At 40.1% G+C, this 18439-nt stretch overlaps 1 protein-coding gene and 4 non-coding genes across 5 annotated transcripts; all 5 read left to right on the top strand.

Annotated features, from left to right (window-relative positions):
* The first annotated feature begins 2123 nt into the window (after positions 1 to 2123).
* RPS12 (ribosomal protein S12) lies at positions 2124 to 5342 on the top strand. Its single transcript, XM_065733799.1, has 5 exons — positions 2124 to 2230; positions 2315 to 2431; positions 3999 to 4101; positions 4602 to 4703; positions 5260 to 5342. Exons 1-5 carry the CDS (start codon positions 2217 to 2219, stop codon positions 5320 to 5322), a joined length of 399 nt encoding a protein of 132 aa, XP_065589871.1. The 5' UTR covers positions 2124 to 2216; the 3' UTR covers positions 5323 to 5342.
* Positions 3045 to 3119, top strand: LOC136049049 (small nucleolar RNA SNORD101). The gene has a single exon (XR_010622261.1). It is a non-coding gene; the product is annotated as a small nucleolar RNA SNORD101 (small nucleolar RNA).
* LOC136049022 (small nucleolar RNA SNORD100) lies at positions 4453 to 4539 on the top strand. The gene has a single exon (XR_010622257.1). It is a non-coding gene; the product is annotated as a small nucleolar RNA SNORD100 (small nucleolar RNA).
* LOC136049018 (small nucleolar RNA SNORA33) lies at positions 4819 to 4955 on the top strand. Its single transcript, XR_010622256.1, has one exon. It is a non-coding gene; the product is annotated as a small nucleolar RNA SNORA33 (small nucleolar RNA).
* Positions 5343 to 5683: 341 nt separating the features above from the next.
* Positions 5684 to 5768, top strand: LOC136049029 (small nucleolar RNA SNORD100). Its single transcript, XR_010622259.1, has one exon. It is a non-coding gene; the product is annotated as a small nucleolar RNA SNORD100 (small nucleolar RNA).
* Positions 5769 to 18439: the final 12671 nt, after the last annotated feature.

The raw sequence follows: 18439 nt of genomic DNA, 5'->3' as shown, positions 1-18439 counted from the left end.
TTTATCACAGCACTGCTTGCATTTCGCATTTCTGGAAGAAAATGCATAGGGAAGTAAGTTTTGCAAATATTGTTCAAAATAAAAGTGCAAAACTGCTTGCTCAGACTTCAGTAGTGCTTTCTTGGAAGCTTGTAAAAGCTGATGCTTTCACTTGTCTACTTGACAGTCTTACTGTCACGTGCTCTGAACTCATCGCTCAGTTCCTGAATCCCTGCAGCTTAGAACATGATAGTTAAGTTAAACTACCACAAGAGTTTGGCATTCTAAGGAAAACATGGGTTGGGGTTTCTAGGAAAAGCACAAGGAGAAAGTAGAGACTACTACCAATGGAAACCAGGAGAAAAATGAGCACAATGAATAAGATATAGCAAGCTGTTATATTCTGATTGCAGCACTACTCCTTGGAAAAAGCCTCCCAGGTCCTGTTACTGCTTAAAGCAAAGTAAAGAGAGAAAAACTACCACAAGCGATAAAGAATAACAGCCAGAATGCATCAAGAAATTAAATGGCCTAATGCTACTACATAAAGTACAGCAATAGTAGTGGGATAGCATAGTCCATGGCTATAGCACAAGCCCAAACACAGCAGCTACAGACATTAAAATGAAACAAAAAGAGCTGCTCACTTCTGGAAGACTTCAGGCACACAAAGATCTCCAGAAAGATAAGTGCACTTCCACTGCCAGCCCTTAAATGAGGTCTGGGAAGGGGTGGATCCTGGCTCCTCCCCTTTCAGTCACTCAGGGGCACTGCATACACCTGAGCTCCCCTGGGTTGGCCCTGCCTTCCCACCAGGTGCTCAATTACGGGTTCAGGCCATGACTTTGCATTTCTGCTACAAATGGATGAAGAATTTTTAAATATATTATACGTGCATGAAATGTTATATTATTGTTATATATCTAAAATCTAAAATCTCAGAGTGATATTGTGAGTCCAAATGAGTTGTCCAGAACAGTTAGCTGGAGAGAACCTGAATTCTTGAACATAATCTTTCAGCACCTTGTGCATACTCTTCCTCTCCACAAATCCAGGCTTACAGGCAATGTGTTATATGATTTATAATATAAGCACATCTCAAGAAGACTAAGTTCCTCTGATGGGCTGGACATTTGGTGACACATTGGGCCACTGTTGGCACAGACACTTCAACCCTCCAGAGCACTGGCAGGGTATTCCACTGTTTGTTTTCTAGTGCTCCACTTGTTAACCCGTGCATCCACCCTCACATGGACTAGAATTACCCTCTTGGAACTGTTGTAATTCTAGAATTCACAATGTCCTTATGCACATCATGCAGTGGAGTGGACTTTCAAATTGGATCATATATTCTCATTATTATAAAAATGGCTACTGTGCAGTACTAACATTTCAACACAGAGTTCAGTGCCAATTAAAACCTCTTCTCTACGTCGAGATAACGCTTTGCACAGGTTTGTTGTCTTAGAACTGCTCCAGAAAAACTGTTCTTCCATGTTCTGCTTCCAGAATGCTAAGGACTTTGCTTTATCCTTAGATGGCCTTGAGGGTGAGAGTGGTTTATTGTTCCACTCCGAACAGAAACTTCTCTATAGGTTTGGCATCTTTGGGGCTTTTCAAGAATAGGAAGGTTAAGCAACAGATGGATATTAGAAAAAAACATTCTTCCTGTAGAGAGAAACAAGGTGGGGGCACTGTAGTCTGTTTGTGTGCTTCCTGGGGTCTGAGCAATATAAGTAAATCATTAAGGCTGGAAAAGACCACTAAGATCACCTAGTGCAACCACCAACCCATCCTCACCACTCCCACTGACCACGCCCCTCAGTGCAACATCCACACGGTTCTTGAACACCTCCAGGGATGATGACTCCACCACCTCCCTGTGCACCCTGTGCCAGCGCTGCATTCCTTCAGACGTGACTTTTTCCCTAACGCAGAGCCGCATCAGGCAGCGCCGCAGACAGCCTCTGCAGCGGAGCGCAGCGGGGTCCTCGCACTCTATAAGAGCGTGAGGCGGAAGCCCCGCCCCCTCTTTCGCTTGCGGCTCGCGGCGGCGGCGGGGTGAGCGGCCATGGCGGCGGCGGGGCCTGCCGGGCAGGATCCCCCTGCCTGGCGGGGCATCGCGGCCGGGGGGTGCTGGGCGGGGACTTCGGGGCGGCCGTCGGCACTCACCGGGGCGGTGTGTCTCTGTATTTGCAGCAGGAAGCCGGGCGGGAGCGGCACCAACCGACAGGGCCATGGCCGAGGAAGGGTGAGCGGGGCGGGGGAGGACGGAGGGGCAGGGGGAGGGAGGCGGCCGGCCGAGGCGTAGTTATAATGTCTGCTTTCTGCTCAGCATTACTGCTGGAGGTGTAATGGATGTCAACACCGCCCTCCAAGAAGTGCTGAAGACCGCACTGATCCATGATGGCCTCGCTCGTGGTATTCGTGAAGCAGCCAAAGCCTTGGACAAGTAAGTGTTAATGTTTATTTTATCTGTGAATAGCAAAATAGTGAGGAGTATTACGATGCCTGCTTAGTCCAGGGCCTTATAGTTGCAGGTTTTCCTAAGACCGTGCTTTTCTGTTAGTGAATATAGTTTGTTTCAAGGCTTCAACTGTGATTTTAAAACGTGGATGTAAAACTGAATGACTCAAGAATGATAACATCTAGAGTATTAGTGTTTTTTTTGCAACTGTAGTGCCATTGAGTTTTCATATATATTACTTTTGATGGAGAAAATGGAATGGCATTGGTTGCTTGCTGCTTCAGAAACCTGAAGCTCAGGAACCTCATCTTTTAGAAAAGATAAACTCCTAAAACTTGATCAGGATTTGAATCGGTAAGGCTAATGTGTATGTCAGATTTGAACTGCAAAAAGTGATTTAGTTTTTGTAAGTGGAGTATGCCTTTTTTGTTTTGCTTTCCTTTTTTTTTTTTCGTTGTGGCTATTGCTTTGTTACTATATCAGAATGTATGTGTATTGTGTACTAAATACAATATAAAACTACTATTTCTAGTATGCATGCACAGATGCAAGCTTCTAGTATTAGCCTTTAAATAACATTTAAGTATAAAGCTACAGTGTTTGAGTGATGACTTCACATATTGTCGGATACCCCTTCACTCTTTCCATGAGTGAGAACAGTGGTCTGACAAACCTGTATGCAAAAACCTGTAAGACAGAGTGCCAAATAAGTGAAGGAAGGAGAAGTGGAACTGACTGAAAACTAGATATCAGGAATTCTTTTCAGTTAAGCTATGAATTTGTGTAACTTGTATAAAGAGCATAATACTTGTTCAAGGGTTGAGTGCATTTTGCTGAATGGTCTTGCTTGGAAACTTCTTAAATGGCTCTAGTGGTGCTCATGATGGAGAAGGCTGTAGAGGACATAGGTTTTGTTTGCAGTGGTCACGTTACATGAAGTTAAGCATAGAAGACCTATACAGCTCTCTTTGTTGTCAGGTATCCCTTTGAGATTCTTAACATTGTACTGCAGTACAAAGATCGTAATTAGAATTGGGATTGGGGCCCTGTCATAACAGCTTCTTTGGAAGTAAGTAGAAAAGATTGTTCTGAAGAGCTTTTAAAAACCTGGCATAAGAAATTCAAGCTTTTGTAATTATAATCCTAATGTTGAATTACTGTAATCTGAGGTGAAGGACAAAAAGCAACTTGTAATGTTGTTGCTTTCTAATAAAGACAGTAGTTACTTATGGGATTTAGTATTTATCTGTTCATTACATCTTTCTCTAGTGACTGAGAATTAATATAATGGCGTTTATAGAAGCTTTTGAAATGGTACAGAATCTCATAATAAAACTAACAATGCATAAGAACTGCATTGTGTTTGAGAAGCAGAAGGTAGTAGTAGATTGTATCAAAAGTATACTTTATAATTCAAAAGTAGTTTAACAAGACCAAAAGCAAAGAAGTGACTGTCTAAGGATGCACGTGCTGAATCTTGTTTGTTGTGATTTTTATTATTAAGAAGGTTTGGTCAGGTTTTGAGTTTACATTTGCCTTTTCTTCCTTTAAGACGCCAAGCCCATCTTTGTGTCCTGGCTTCCAATTGTGATGAGCCCATGTATGTAAAGCTAGTTGAAGCACTTTGTGCAGAACACCAGATCAACCTTATAAAGGTGAGTGTCAGAACTTCAGACACAGGTCTGGAAGTTACCATACTTGTGATCTGGTCTGCTTGTTTCCGTGTATGCGGAGGTGAACCTTTGAGAACTCAGTACTGTAATTATATATGTGGTTTATGAAAGCAAAACTTCGGACAGCAGCAGTGACTGTTCAATTTGGTCAGATTCTTAGGTGAGCAATATAAAAACAACACATGTAAAAATGGTTAAATGTGTTTTAGATATATCATAAGGTTGAAGTGTATTTTTGTCCTGTATATGAAGAAACAGAAGTTGTTAGTGGTTGTAGGGTGTGTGTGTGATCTTACTGTGAGTTTGTCCTCAAATTAAAAAAAAAACACAGGAGCTGTACAGTGATGAGACTTTGGCTCCCTCTACTGATAGTTGTGAGGAAAGCAGCCATACGTTACCCAATACCTCTGAGAGTACAGCAGTTTTTGTTGGACAGTTACGTTAGAAGTTAACAGTTCTGATGTGTGTAATTTTTTTTGCAGGTTGATGACAACAAAAAGCTGGGTGAATGGGTAGGACTCTGCAAGATCGACAGAGAAGGGAAGCCTCGCAAAGTAGTGGGCTGCAGTTGTGTGGTTGTCAAAGTAAGATGATACACCTTTAATTCTGGAAATGAGCAATATGAAATGGTTTCTATGTCCTCTTGCCAGTAAGCATTAAAGACAAGTTTTTAGCTAGAAAATAAGTTTAACAGAAAAAACACCAGTTAATAGTCTCTGCTTAACTTGAAAATGTTTTGCAGAGCATGTTTTAAAACAATACTGGTAAAGTAAAGCCACAGTACGAGCCTTGAAGAGACTTTATTGTCTTTGAGGTCCCAAGAGATGGCTACATCTTACATACCATAAGCAGTAATGACTTCTGTGTGTATTGTAGTACTTGTTGCTGTTTCACATATGGGCATATTTGTTTTTCTTTAAGCAGAAATTAAGTCTGCTTGGATCTGCACCAGTGGGTTATATGCTTAAATGAAATATAGTAGTCCTTTATTAAAAGTTATTTATTAGCAAACTGAGGGGAAGCAACTGGTAGTTGTGGTTTCTCTTGAGGTGACATCATGTGAGAATACTAACTGTTCTTTTGAAAATAGGGTATAACCTTCAGAAACAGGTCTTTTATAATGGTTATTCTGTCTTACAGGATTATGGCAAGGAATCTCAGGCCAAAGATGTCATCGAAGAGTACTTCAAGTGCAAGAAATGAAAAATAAATTTTGAGCCTGATGAGTGTGCGTGTGATTAATGGGTGGGTGCTGGTGGAATTTATGTCACAAAGGATAGCAGCAGATTTAAGGACTTTAAAGGTCTTGGAGTGGTTCTTTAATATCTGAATTCTGTCTATTTTTTAAAAAGATAATGGAGATCTTTGTAATTCCTGTTCCATGGTGCTTCTTTTTGTTTGTGCCATTAAGGTTTGCAACTTAGGGGGCTTCACACAGCTTCTGAATTGCAGAAATGCTGATAGTTGATTATGGCCTTTGCTGGTGCCTAGTTTGGCAGTATGTAGACCTGTACTGCTACATTCTTTCCAGAGTAGCTGGTTTGGGAAAATCTGAAGTAACTGCTGCATCTGTGATGAAAATTTGGCTCCCTCTACTGATGCAAATGAGGAGAACTGCCTTAACTGTTACCCAAATCTTCTGAGATGTTGCAGGAATTCTTTAAATAAATCTTAATTTATTCAGGAGACTGACTTGACACTAGTTGTGTTTTCCTTCTCTCAGTTTTGAAACAAACTGCGTGGAATTACCTATGTAAAAGAAGTACTGTCACGTGCTTATGGTTGTGCATGTGTACTTAGCTGTCAGGGTAGCCAAATAGTTGAGTTCTCTCAGCTCACACAAGGCAGTGTTTAACAGTGACTTGTCCTTTGTCTTGGATTTGTTAATAGTGGTCAGGTACACACTTTAAGCAAAACCTTTTTGGAAATCTGAATGGGTTTAATACCTTTTCCTGCATGTATTATGTTTTCTGCAAAGTGGAGCATCTCTAAGAGGACTCCTAAGGATTTGCTTTATTATGCTGGTAAGTTGGGCATGAGTGACTGTGGGACTGAGCATGTGTACACTGGAAAGATTGACATGCATATATGTTAATTGCAAGGAAATTACAACTGGTATTCATATTACTAGTATTTTACCCATTACTATTGAAATCTACATAAATTCTCTAGGTAAGATGCTCAGTTGCAGTTCTCATTGGATTATTGAAGGTTTCTGAACAATTTATAAAATGCTCCTTTCAAAATGAAGTTAAAGGATTGCTGCAAAACTCAGGTTGATCTGGCTCATGAGCTTTGGTATCTTGGAAATTGATGTATCTTAAAGCATGGTTTATCTTGTATGCTATTTTCAGGAGCTGTATCTTCCAAAGGTTTTGGTTGCCTTTTGAAAATGCATAAGATATCTGTGCTTATCTGGTTGTAATAGTTTCAAAATGTTCCCAACTACATGCTAGGGGAAGTTGTCTGAAATTGTGGTAGTGGCAATTGTATTTAAGATTTGCTTTTCCTTGTCCCTCTGTTTTGTTAAATTTCTCAAAGGAAAGTGGGGTCTGAAAAGGTTAAATTGCTGGGTTGGAAATTGTTTCTTAACTAAGTGCCTCCCGTGCTAAATGTTTTTACCTACAAGGAATAGTAGAGTCCTTAAAATTCTCTGGGCTGAGAGGAACAAGCATACAATACAGTAACCTCTGGGATAGTGGATGAAGATTCATCAAAACAATAAAATCCAGACTTACGTGCTCAAATGCAAAGAAGCCCTAGCTGAGCACGTGAAAGAAAGCAGCATTTCCAGATGTTTGTCATTAGCTAAAACATTGTTTTCATTTTTTAAACACGATGACATAGGACAATGGAAGACTGATTTCTATTTCAGGTAAACTTCAATTGAATACAAGAGGAGATTAAACATAATGTACAGATGTTTACTTTCCAGTGTGTGCAGCAGAATTTTCTCTGGAAATACAGTTTTCCTGAGCTGCTGGTTCTTCTCAGGTCAAAATCCTTAGTTTCTGTGTGAAGGAGAAAGCTAGGGGAAGTGCTTTGAAGAAATGTCATTAAGTCATGAAGTGTGCAGACTATAGATAGTATTAGCAAGAACGTCCTGTGAGATTCAAAGCAAGTATTTTGAGACTGTCTTGTTCTAGAGCCATCTGTATATCATCCTGGCCTGTACTACTTGTATATCATTTTGTCTTAGGTCAAAACTGCCTGAGCATCTAGATGCATACATACCCTATCCCTCCTGATTTGATGGAATGTATTTGGTTCTTGTTTAGGATCTGATTATATATTCCATCCACGCTTTCCAATGACAGCGTGTGTCCCTGCTTTACTGTTTCAGTCCCTTGAAGTGTGGGATATTGGCAGTGATCTCTTACTGCACACATCTTGCTGCTAAGGAGGAAGTAGTTGTGCTTAGAGTTGCAGAGGGAGCCAAGTGCTTGCTGAAAAAATGACAGCTCATTCACTTCAGGGTCTCACAGTGCAGTATGCTGAGAAGTCCTTCAGTACCATAAATGTCAGGGGTCAGAGCTTTGAGCACTAAGTTGTGTTGTGTGCACAAATCTGGAGGCTCCATTTCTTTAGAGAGTGTTGTTCTGCCTGCCTTACCAAGAGAGAAGTGAATATGGCAGTTCTATTTAATGCTAGAAATGTTCTGGCTGTTGAGCATTAATTTCATGCAAAGAAAAATGCTTGGTATGAAACCACGCAGTATCCTTAACCATATGAGAAGTGCAAGAGAACGATCCTGATTCAGAATTGCCTCCACCAGTTCACTACACTGCATATCTTAGATGATGCAGCTGTCAACCAGTGTGCCCCTTTTTCTTTCTGTGCTAAAGCTGCAGACAGTGTGCTGTCCTTTTCTGAAGGCCTCGCATCCAGTGGCTTAAAGGAACAGATTTGTTAGTCCTGCCTTCTACACTGGAGATTCTGTTTGGGGTTTGAAGTATCAGTAGGATTTTTAACTACGTGTTTGGGTCCTGAAGCAGATACTGTATGCTGGGCAGGCACAGAGGTGTGGTGTGATTCATGTAAACTGAAGAAAAAAACAGAAGTTACAGGCAATTTTTGACAGTCAAGTAAATACAAATTCTTTCAGTGATTGGTCAGCAAGCAAATGTTTACTTACAGAATCTTTTAAGAAAATGTTGGGCAGATGATGTGATAGGTCTTATGTGGTGATCTTACATGTTCAGAATTTTCTCGTGTTGGTATTATTTTTGAATGAAGGCTCTACTGCTGGAGTAACCTAAATTCACATTAATTGCTACTGTACTCAGTGGTACAGTGTTAAGGGAGTGAAACACTACATTATTAACCTCCAGGCATCTGTAACTGTGCTTCCTCATTTCAGTCACGTAATATATGAACTAGTGAGAACTGATTTGAGAGTAATTATTTGCAGAAGCTTTCCCTCTGCTTCTCCAGTTTAAAGGAGTTGGGGAGACTTCTCATAGTATCTAAAAGTATTTTCACTGAGATATGTGGAAGCAGTATGGTATTACATTAAACGGGGATATTTTCTGTAAGGAAAAGTACCCACACCTTTCTAATAATTCAGAGTTGCTATTTTGTTTGTACCCGATTTATTAAAAACCAAACTAAAACCTGATACTTTGTGTTGCTGAAAGATTACTGGGCTGAGTTCTACAGAAATATCCACGGGGGAAAATATGTGCAGATCAACTGAGGCTGTTTTGCTTATCTGAATGGAAAACTTGTTCTGTTTTGTTCCCCTCTAGCTCAGTAAATAATAGTAATACATTCATCTTCCCTGTAGCCTGATTGAGATTAGTGTCAGGAAGAGAAGTTTTACTGTTTGAAGTACAACCGTAGGTTTTTTGCCTTGATACTCTGCAAGAATACCAATGCAAAGTGACCAGATTCTTTTTTCTAAAAGCAGTGGAATAATCTGCATTCAGGCCAGTATCTGGTATGTGAAGTTACTGCCCTATAAAATTTTACAGTTGAGTTATGAAACAAAAGTATATTTTATGCTGATGCGCAGTCAAATGTTTATTAAAGCAAATTTCCTGTTTTGTTGTTCCAAAGAGTTACAATTCTGGTATGCTTCATTCCCAGACTTCCCCCCCACCCCCCCTTGTTTTTTCCCCCCTATTCAAGTTATTCTAAGACCCTTTCCACAGCAAAAAGACTTTAAATCTGTTAAAATATACTTTGTATTTTGAGGACAGGGTGTGTGTCTGTGTGTGTGTTTTGGGGGGGAGAGAAAAAAAACAACTGTGCCCCCTAAGTAACCTTTTATATTGATTGTATTGTTAGCAGCTGGTGTGTTGGATAACATAATGCAGATGCTTAGGACAGGTTTACGAAGGCAGATGGGGGGGGGAACTGGAACGATTCTAGTTTTAAGTGTTTAAGGGAATTGAGGTCATGCTGTGTAGAACCCCCTCCACAGTAAAAAAAATGAAACACCCTCAGATTTCCATTTATATATATGAAGGTATATGTCAGTGCAAGCTATGGTGAGCTTTCCTTTTTCATCCATGTATTTGAGTGGATTAAATACTACATATTAAAGTATCACCCTTCAGCTTTCTTTCAAGGTAGCAAAATACAATGTCAGCACATGCTTGAGAAATGCCTGTGCGCAAATGGAATTTAACAAGCTACTTCTTTATATATATAAATTCATTTCTCTTTTTTGCAGTCACTGACTCACCTCTCTATTCCATGGATATGTTTTAGGTCCAAATCTAAATCTCAGCTGCATCTGACTCTCCCTTCATCGTTATTTGACTGTCTACTTCAAACTCAGTGAGATAGTTTGTAGTATTGCCTATTAAGACAGAATCATGGAGTTGTAGGGGTTGGAAGGGACCTCTTGAGATCACTCCCAACCAAAGCAGCTCCCTAGCCCAGGTTGCACAGGTAGGTGTCCAGGTGGATCTGGAATGTCTCCAGAGAAGGAGACTCCACCACCTCTCTGTGCAGCTGTGCCAGTGCTCCGTCACTTCACTGGGAAGAAGTTCCCACGCACGTTTGTGCAGAACTTCCTGTGCATCAGTTTGAGGCTATTACCCTTTGTCCTATTAACACACACTGCTGAGGAGATGAGTCTGAGTCTGGCCATGTCCTTTTGCCTCCTCCAATTTAGATATTTATAGGCATGGATCACGTCCCCTCTGAGTCTTCTTTTTTCAAGGCTGAACAGACCCAGGTGTCTCAGCCTTTCCTCATAAGAGAGCTGTTCCATGCCTTTTATCATCTTCGTAGCCCTCTGCTGGACATTTTCAAGGAGATTTGTCTTTTTGTACTGATGCCATCTATGTTTTAATTTTCCATATTTATGTTGACTTCTATTTGATTTACAGTTCAACATGTCATCTCTTCAGAGTGATGCTGCAAGTACAGTTTCTCCCATCACTTTGTAACAATCCTCTGCATTTCCAGGTTGATGTTCTTGGTGTGAATAGTGGCATGAATTCATTTGTTTGATGCATAAAGGTAGGCAGTGCACAACCTTTAGCCTCTTTGCAAGGCACTTCTTGTGAGAGGAGGCAAACAACATCTGGGAATGGCTGTTTTTTCAGGGCAGCATGTATCTGTATTTGCAAAAAAATTCTTGGTGGTGATGTGTAATTCAAGCATTGAAAATAATTTCTGATCACAGATGCATAAGACTGACTAAATACATAAGAATGTTCTGTTCTGTAGTGAGTTGGAGAATGTTTCCTTTTCAGCTTGTGGCTACTCCCATGCTAGTTGCACAGTTCTGATGTTACCATATATTTTGTTGGTGTTATGACTTAACATCAGCTCTGTTTGCAGTAGTTAATGTGTTCTGGGAACTTCGGGTGTCTTTTGAGCTAATAAAATTTGGGCTACAGTGTAGAGAACCTCATGTTAGTCTGATGGTGATTTAATATTGGTTAAGATTAAATCACTAAATATGATTGAGTTTTGTAGAAAAAATAGAAATAGAGAACTATTATTTTTTGAGGCTGTGAGAAATGTGCAAGCTTGTTTTTAAGTGGAGCCTTTAAATGAGGATTGGATTTAGATCAGCAGTCTGAACAACTGTCACCTCTTATTTTCCCACTTTGAACTGGTAGCAAAAAGGGATAAAAGATTCTGTTCAACTAGTAAGCAAAGAAATTAGTCCTCTCCCTTTTATGTGTTTTGTATCAGTGGTGCTTTTAGGAAAACATCATGCTGGTACGCTCTCTACAACCTACACCCAGACTTCCTGGTGCTGCACAACAGTATGTGATGAGAAGGGCAGTTTCTTCGGAGGTGATTAACCACACATGCTGTTCACTTTCAACTGTAGTGTTTTTATTCCTCTCCTCCCACAGAAAACCACAGCAGAACATTACAAAAATGCTCTCAGAGAATGGACAGTATAGTTATAATACTAAATGCTGTATGGATTTATTCTAGCTTTTTTTTTTTTGTGACCTTACTACAAACTCATAAGCATCGGTCAAAACCATATAAGTTGTGTACAGAAAAGATTACTTATATAATTTAGTCATAAGTTTTCTTGTCTACTTCAGATATATTGTCTGATTTGGAAAGCATTCATGCTTCTGTCTCAGTAAATTATATACCTTAAGATTAGCAATTTCCATTAAATTTTATCATATATTAAAAGCCTTAATTTGGAAGTTAATGAAAATGTCTCTTCTGCTTGCAACCATGTGAAAATGCTCCTAAAATGCTGTTTGGAGCTCAGTGTCTTTGCATGTATTCAAAAGAGAAGAAAGCTTTTAGCCAGACTGTCCTACAGCCAAGAAATAGTGATGGAACTGAGCCTTTTGTATGGCTGCCCATCATCTTATGATAAAATCCATAACATGGTCATTGGTTGAGCTAACAGTGTTATGAATATAAAATGTTAATTATATTTTCCCATAAGATTCCACTTATATGTGAGAGCTTTGTTAAGTTTATTTCCCAGGGCCTGAAAAATTTCATATATTTTCTTTTTTTAACTGATATTTTTACTTTTCAATTAAAGTAGCAAGGAGGTTTCTGAGACTTGTTGGGAATAAAGTGAATAGGGGCTTATTTTTTTTCAACTCTTTTAACTTAGTTTTCCCAGTGAAAAGATTTTTAAGTGTTTCCATTCGTGGACTTGATATGTAATTGGGAAGTGGGGGAAGAGAAGGAACAGATTCAGAAGATGTGTGAGGGGGTGAGATTGGAGTTGTGGGAAAGAGAGTGAGGAGTAGTTACTAAGGCTGGTGAACATAATTAGCAGGTGAGGGCAGAGCAGGAACAGCAAGAGGCTGAGTTAGGGAGATGTGAGTTCAAGATACAGATTTTCCCTAACCAGCATCTGGAGTTGAACCCGAAGAGGCCACTGTTTCACCATCACTCTCCAGGCAATAATCGTCTATGAAATGAATAGCAATGCTTTTCTCTGTCCTCTAGTGCTAGCTCACAGAGAGGTGTAAACTATACAGGAAGAGTTTGTGTAGGGATAAAAGTTGTCATGGGCAGGTTACAAAGCTCAAAAGCAAACAAAAGGTTGGCCCTCTTGGGATATGCACGCTCTTTGTGACAACAGTCACAAACTGTTGTTTGTACTGTACAGGAGGGCTGTTTATTGCTTTTGGTCATTTGTTACCTCCGCATCGCCTTTATACGCAGGGCTGTATAACAGTACTGGAGCTGCCTGAGCGCCGCCGCTCAGCCGCGGCCGGACACGAGGGGGCGCTGTTGCTGCGGCTAGGCGGCCGGCTCCCGCGGAGTTACGGCAGCAGGTGCTGTGGTGATCCCGCGAGCCGGCTGCGGGGGAAACAAACGCGGCGTGGAAGCCTGAACGCTGTCGATTTTTATGCGTGTTTTCCAGCACGATAGCCTTGTAAAATCCAAATGAGTCAGATGTTTGGGCTTTTTACAGCGTGCAGAAATGTGAGTGCGTAAAGCAAAGGGCTTTGTTGTACAGCTGTGGCTGCTTTAATCTGTTTTTCTCCGAGCTGTAACGCGCGGAGCGGGCAGCGTTGTCTGCTTTCTTTCCTTCACAGAGATACCTTAATTAACGAATAAGACGCAGAGTTGCCGAGGTTTTGGGGTTATGTGGATTGCTTAGAAAATAGCTGCGTAGGTTGGTTCCGTGGGTAGCACTGTGTGAGGCTGGAACACACCTGTGTCCAATGCAGTGCTTAAGGACTGTGCAGGCTTCAGATAAGAGTCAGGATAGGTGAAAGCATTTTATTTTTTTTCTTCTCCCTGAAGTGTCTGATGTATTACAGCGTTCAAAGCATTTCGGCATGCTTATATTGTATTCACACATATGCAATGTATTTGAAACATTCCTACCGAGGAGATTGTGGTAAAAGCTGCAACGTGCAGCTTGCTGGGTTTCATTGTGAAGTAATATAATCTCCACATGTGTGAAGGCCAATGCGGTATTTTATTTTTTGCTTACCCCAGGGATCGCGATATTAAATTTATCAGCTGAAGTACTTGAATGAGAACTCGTAAATATTTTTTGAGGTGCATCAGTGGTGTACATGGGGAGGGAAAAGATGCAGCACTGGGGGAAGAGGAAGCTCTTCGTACTTCTCATCCCTTTCTTTCAAATAACAGCTCTGTGTTGGCCTTCAGATGCAGTACTGGTAAATTTTCTCAGTGAAGACAAGTTTTAAATAAGGAAGAATGTGTTAGCAACTAATTTTTACTGATAACGCAGATGTTCACCTCTATTCAGTGCTCTGTGTATCTTGAAGGCAGAGGCAAGGGTAACAGCCTTACATTGCACCAGGGGGAGGTTCAGGTTGGCTATTAGGAAAAGCTTCTCAGAGGGAGCAGTGAGGCATTGCAACGGGCTGCCCAGGGAGGTGGTGGAGTCACTGTCCCTGGAGGTGTTCAAGAAATGTGTGGTTGAGGCACTGAGGGATGTGGTTAGGGGGCATGGTTGGAATGGGTTGGTGGTTGGGACTAGGTGATCTTTTCCACCTTAGTGATTCTACGAGGGCTATGCAAAGGAGAAGTATTGATGTGAAAATGTTTCATGCATGTGGGAGAGACTGTTGGACTGCCTGTTTTATCCAATACACTGTAATTGTAGACACTCTAGATGAGAGAATCTAGGAGTCTGTGCACTCCACTGGGGGAGTTATACTCCAAGGCTTAAGCAAGAATCTATCTCTGCATGGCATTATCCCATGTCATTTTAGTCTAGTCACTTGCCTGGACTTAATTTGGGCATCTCCAAAAAAAACCTTTGTGGTGATTTAGAATAATGCAAGCCATGCTGAGTTAGCATTTCTTTGTCACCATTGGCTCAGTGTTCAGCTGCAGCCAAAACTGCCCCTACTGGGAAGGGTACTGAGAACAGTTTACTCACTGTAGAAAGTCTTTCATGCTCCCACGTCTTGATTATTGCATGTATTCTTGATGGTCTCCACATCTCGTGAAAAGTGTAGTTTGAAGAGGAAAAAAAAAAAGTTAAAACAAGCCAGGAGTAAGGACACCAAAAGTTATTAGGGGGGTGTAACAGCAGGATCACTTCAGTTTGGAGAGAAGGCTGAATATAGAGGGGCTTGCTTTACCACATCAAGAGCAATGCAAAAGATGAGTGTTAAACTTATTAATCAGATCCTGTAATACCAGGTTGGGGATGTGGATTGAAACTGATAAGAGATAATTTAAAGTGGATTTTAAAAGCTGTATGTCCTCAAAGCATGTGATAAATCTCTGCAACTTGCTGTTGCAAGAAAGTGTGAAGTCAGTGCATATCAAGAAGTTCAAAGTGAATTAGACAAATTAATGGATAAAAGGTGCAAATCAGATACTTTTGGCAATAGGAAAGGATGTTCCTGATGACATCCATAATCTAAAAACGTGATGCAGGATGAGTATGAGGACTGGACCGCAACGTCTTGTTCCACGTGTTCTCCTTGAGCAAGTTCTGCAGTAGCCACTCTGTGAGATAAAACAGGGCAAGTGGATCATTGATCTCATCCTATGGACATTCGTGGTTGGAAAGGATATGATGGATGTGCTCCCAGGAATGCTAAAAGAACCCAGATGGCTACCTAAAATAAAGCCTTCTTTCATCATCACAGCTGTAAAAAGGTACAAAAAGAATCAATAGTGCTTGCATAGAGAGCAAGCAAAGAGGAGATGGCTACATTGGCCCTCAGATGGTCAAAAAACTTGGGTGGCTAGAATGTTTTTTCTAGACTTTATTTTTCTTAGGAATCTGATTAGCATCTGGTTCAAGAATGAAGGTTAATGGGTGCTGTAGTAGGGCCCAGTGTACTGAGTTACTGAAGTGAAGGAAACAAAAAGCCTTGATCACCATGGGAATTACATTACTGTGATATACTTCTTTCAAAACCACATATCAGGCCAGCTCAGGAACTCAGGTCTGAAGGGCTGAATTTGGCATGTGCTGTCTATTGCCCAGTGAGAATATTGCCTTTGTGCACTATAATGGGGTGTTTCCAAGAGGAGCTGAAAATCATTTATTCTTTTGCTCCATAATACATCTATTGACCCAGACCTGCTAATGTTAGAAAGCAGCTCATCTCCGTGATTTTTCATCAGGCAGAAAAGTTGAGCTGGCACTTTTTTGGTATAGTAGTGAAGGAGCTCTTGGTACTTCAGTAGGCATTTCTCCCATTGATATAAACTAGGCCATGCACATTGACTTCTCTGGTGTGCTGCAAAGCTCACCAGTTCTTTCAAGTTTTTCTGAGAGAAACAGAATTGTGAAGGTGGTGAAAGGGTGAGTGGGGGCAAGGATTTATTTGTTTTTTCTTTCTCTTAGCTGTTATTGGCTTGAGATCTGAGGAGCAATGCTAAATTTTAATTTGTAAGGACCGTATTTTGAAATTTCCAGTTGCTCCAGATAATAAAGTAGGGATTTTTGCCCAGGGAAGAAATGAAAACAAATAAATATGGATACTTTTCATCTAATTTATGATCTGCAAATATGATTCCTCCTTAGCCTACATGATTAATTCTCTTCAATCAAGAGTGACCATCTTGATTACATCTTCTAACAATAAAAAGCCATGAAAACTTTCTTTCATAAGAGAAAAAATCCAGCAATATCAGATGACTGCAGTGTAGATCATTTTGCTATTTGTACTGTGTTTTTAACCATATTACAGCCAATATATAAATAATGGCACTTCACCTTTAACATCACTGTCAAACTGAGTATAGACAGTTTAATGGAAATTACCATGGCTTTTTTACCAACTGTAAATACAGTAGAACTGGTAAACTCATTTGTACAGGCAGCCTAAGAGCTCAAACCTCTTGTTGCAACAGATGCTCATTACGATATAACTGCTTTGCTTTTTGACCAAGTGAATGTAACAATGTGAATTAGAAAGATTTGGTTGCTTTTTTTTTTTTTTTTTTAAGTTGCATTTCATTAAAGTTTTTGAGGCCCAGTGTTCTTTTATTGAAGTACTTTACACTTTAAGCGCTAATAGAAGATGGTTGATTGCCAAATGGATAAATGCAGTGGTTGTGTGTTAAGGTCTCTGTTCAAACATCATCCCAGCCTCAGAAATCTGTTTCCACTAACTGAAGAGCATGATAAGCTGAAGGAGAGGGTGTGCAAGTTAGGCATTTGGCAGTGCTTCCACTGGAGCTGCTGTGCTGAGGTAGTGGTATAGGTTGATGAACTGAGGTGTTCTTTTGAGTCTATCGTGTCTCAGCTACTTTACAATCTCTGGAGGATCCTGGGCAGAGTTTCTATGAGCTAAGTGCCTTTGTGTTCAACAGATAGTACATGTGCTGCAGATGTTTTAGGCCGATCACCTGAAGTTTATGATAACTATAACACGTGGTATGTTTTGGATGATCTCAATGGTAAGTCTAGTATCTTATTTCGGAGGCGTTTTTGTTGCATGAAGCAATAAATTCAATTCTGTCATCATTAGGCAGGTGTTTATATGTACTGCAAGACTTTAATCTCTCCCCTGGGAACAAAACACTTTGGGGGCCCATTCTCCTACTTGGTGTTTGCTTTCCATCTCTGGCATGTTTCTGTTTCTATGCCAGGAGAACAAGCATGGTTTTATGGTTAGGGTGCTGGCTTTGGATTTTTTCCGTCTCTGCCAGTGATTATTATGAAAGCTGGAGCATGTCTGTCCTTCAGCTCACCAACCTCAGTGTTTTTTGTTGGTTTTTTTTTAATCCATTTCATCTGCTTAGCTTGGAAGATCTTCATGACATAAGATTGTGTTGTGATGTTTGTCATGGATACTACTCCTGGATAGACCTTTATGCAAAATCACAGTCTACCAGCAATAATGGAACAGAAGTTTAATCTATGGGATACTTAGTGAAGAGTTCCCCAAAATACAAACGACTTCCCAACTTTCTGTACTTTGATGGTCATGTGATATGCCAGCTGAAGTTTTTGTTATATGACTGCTGTAATGTTTGGGCTTGGGATAGTGTCATCATGTATCAAATTTGTTTCCATTAAATAGGTTTACATAGGTAGTGAGCTGATTTACAGTTGGATCATAACTAACTTTTATTCAGACCTACCCAAGTCTCATTCATAGAATGTCTTCTTGCTTCCTGTAAGAAGTCTTAGTGGTCCCTCCCATCTGGTTTCTGATTGTCATGGCTCCCTGGTCTTAAAATGCTTGCAGCATCTGAGTGACCTTGAAAACCTAGAGTCCACTGACTGCTAGTTGTTGAGCTGAAATTACTGAAATTTTGTGCCAAACTTTGGTGAAAATTACTTGAGTAGCCATCAGAAAATTAATAAAACAAAAAACAGAGGTGGAGGGAAGCACACTGAAGTTGTTTTAAGTAGAGAGTTTAGAAGGCCATTGACTCTTATCATCATAAGATGACCTTGGTAGAAAAGAACAGTGTTTTTAAAGATCTGAGTTTTGGGAGAAAACTGACAAAAATTCAGCAGGTTCTTGCAAGGTAACGTTTCCTCAATTTGAAACAGCCCAGCCACAGAGGTGATCTTAAATCAGTTATCTCAAGGAATTGTTGTCAACTGAGGAAAAAAAAACCAAAAACATTTTCAAGTGAACTTCCCCTACTCAGAAGGCAACATGGTAGGATAACATTGAGACAATTAGAAGCTCAAACAAAACAGCTTTAAACATGAGCTAATTTGTTGCATGCATAAAATTAAGATATTAACTACCATATACCTCATTGTTAGATTCACGTTTCCTCTAAATCATAGCTCTATTTAAAAAAAGAACAACAAAAAAAAAAGGTTAGGATAATATTATGTTTTACTCTTGAAAACATTGACAAATAAATCATATTATAAAATACATTATAGTCTATTACTTCAGAAATTTGTGCTGATGCAAAGGAGAATTTTCCACGTTATTAT

The sequence above is a fragment of the Cyrtonyx montezumae genome, unplaced genomic scaffold, assembly GCF_038088225.1.
Source record: "Cyrtonyx montezumae isolate F1298 unplaced genomic scaffold, pur_monq_1.0 scaffold_0, whole genome shotgun sequence".
NCBI lineage: Eukaryota > Metazoa > Chordata > Aves > Galliformes > Odontophoridae > Cyrtonyx > Cyrtonyx montezumae.
This window is presented reverse-complemented; position numbering and strand designations above follow the sequence as displayed.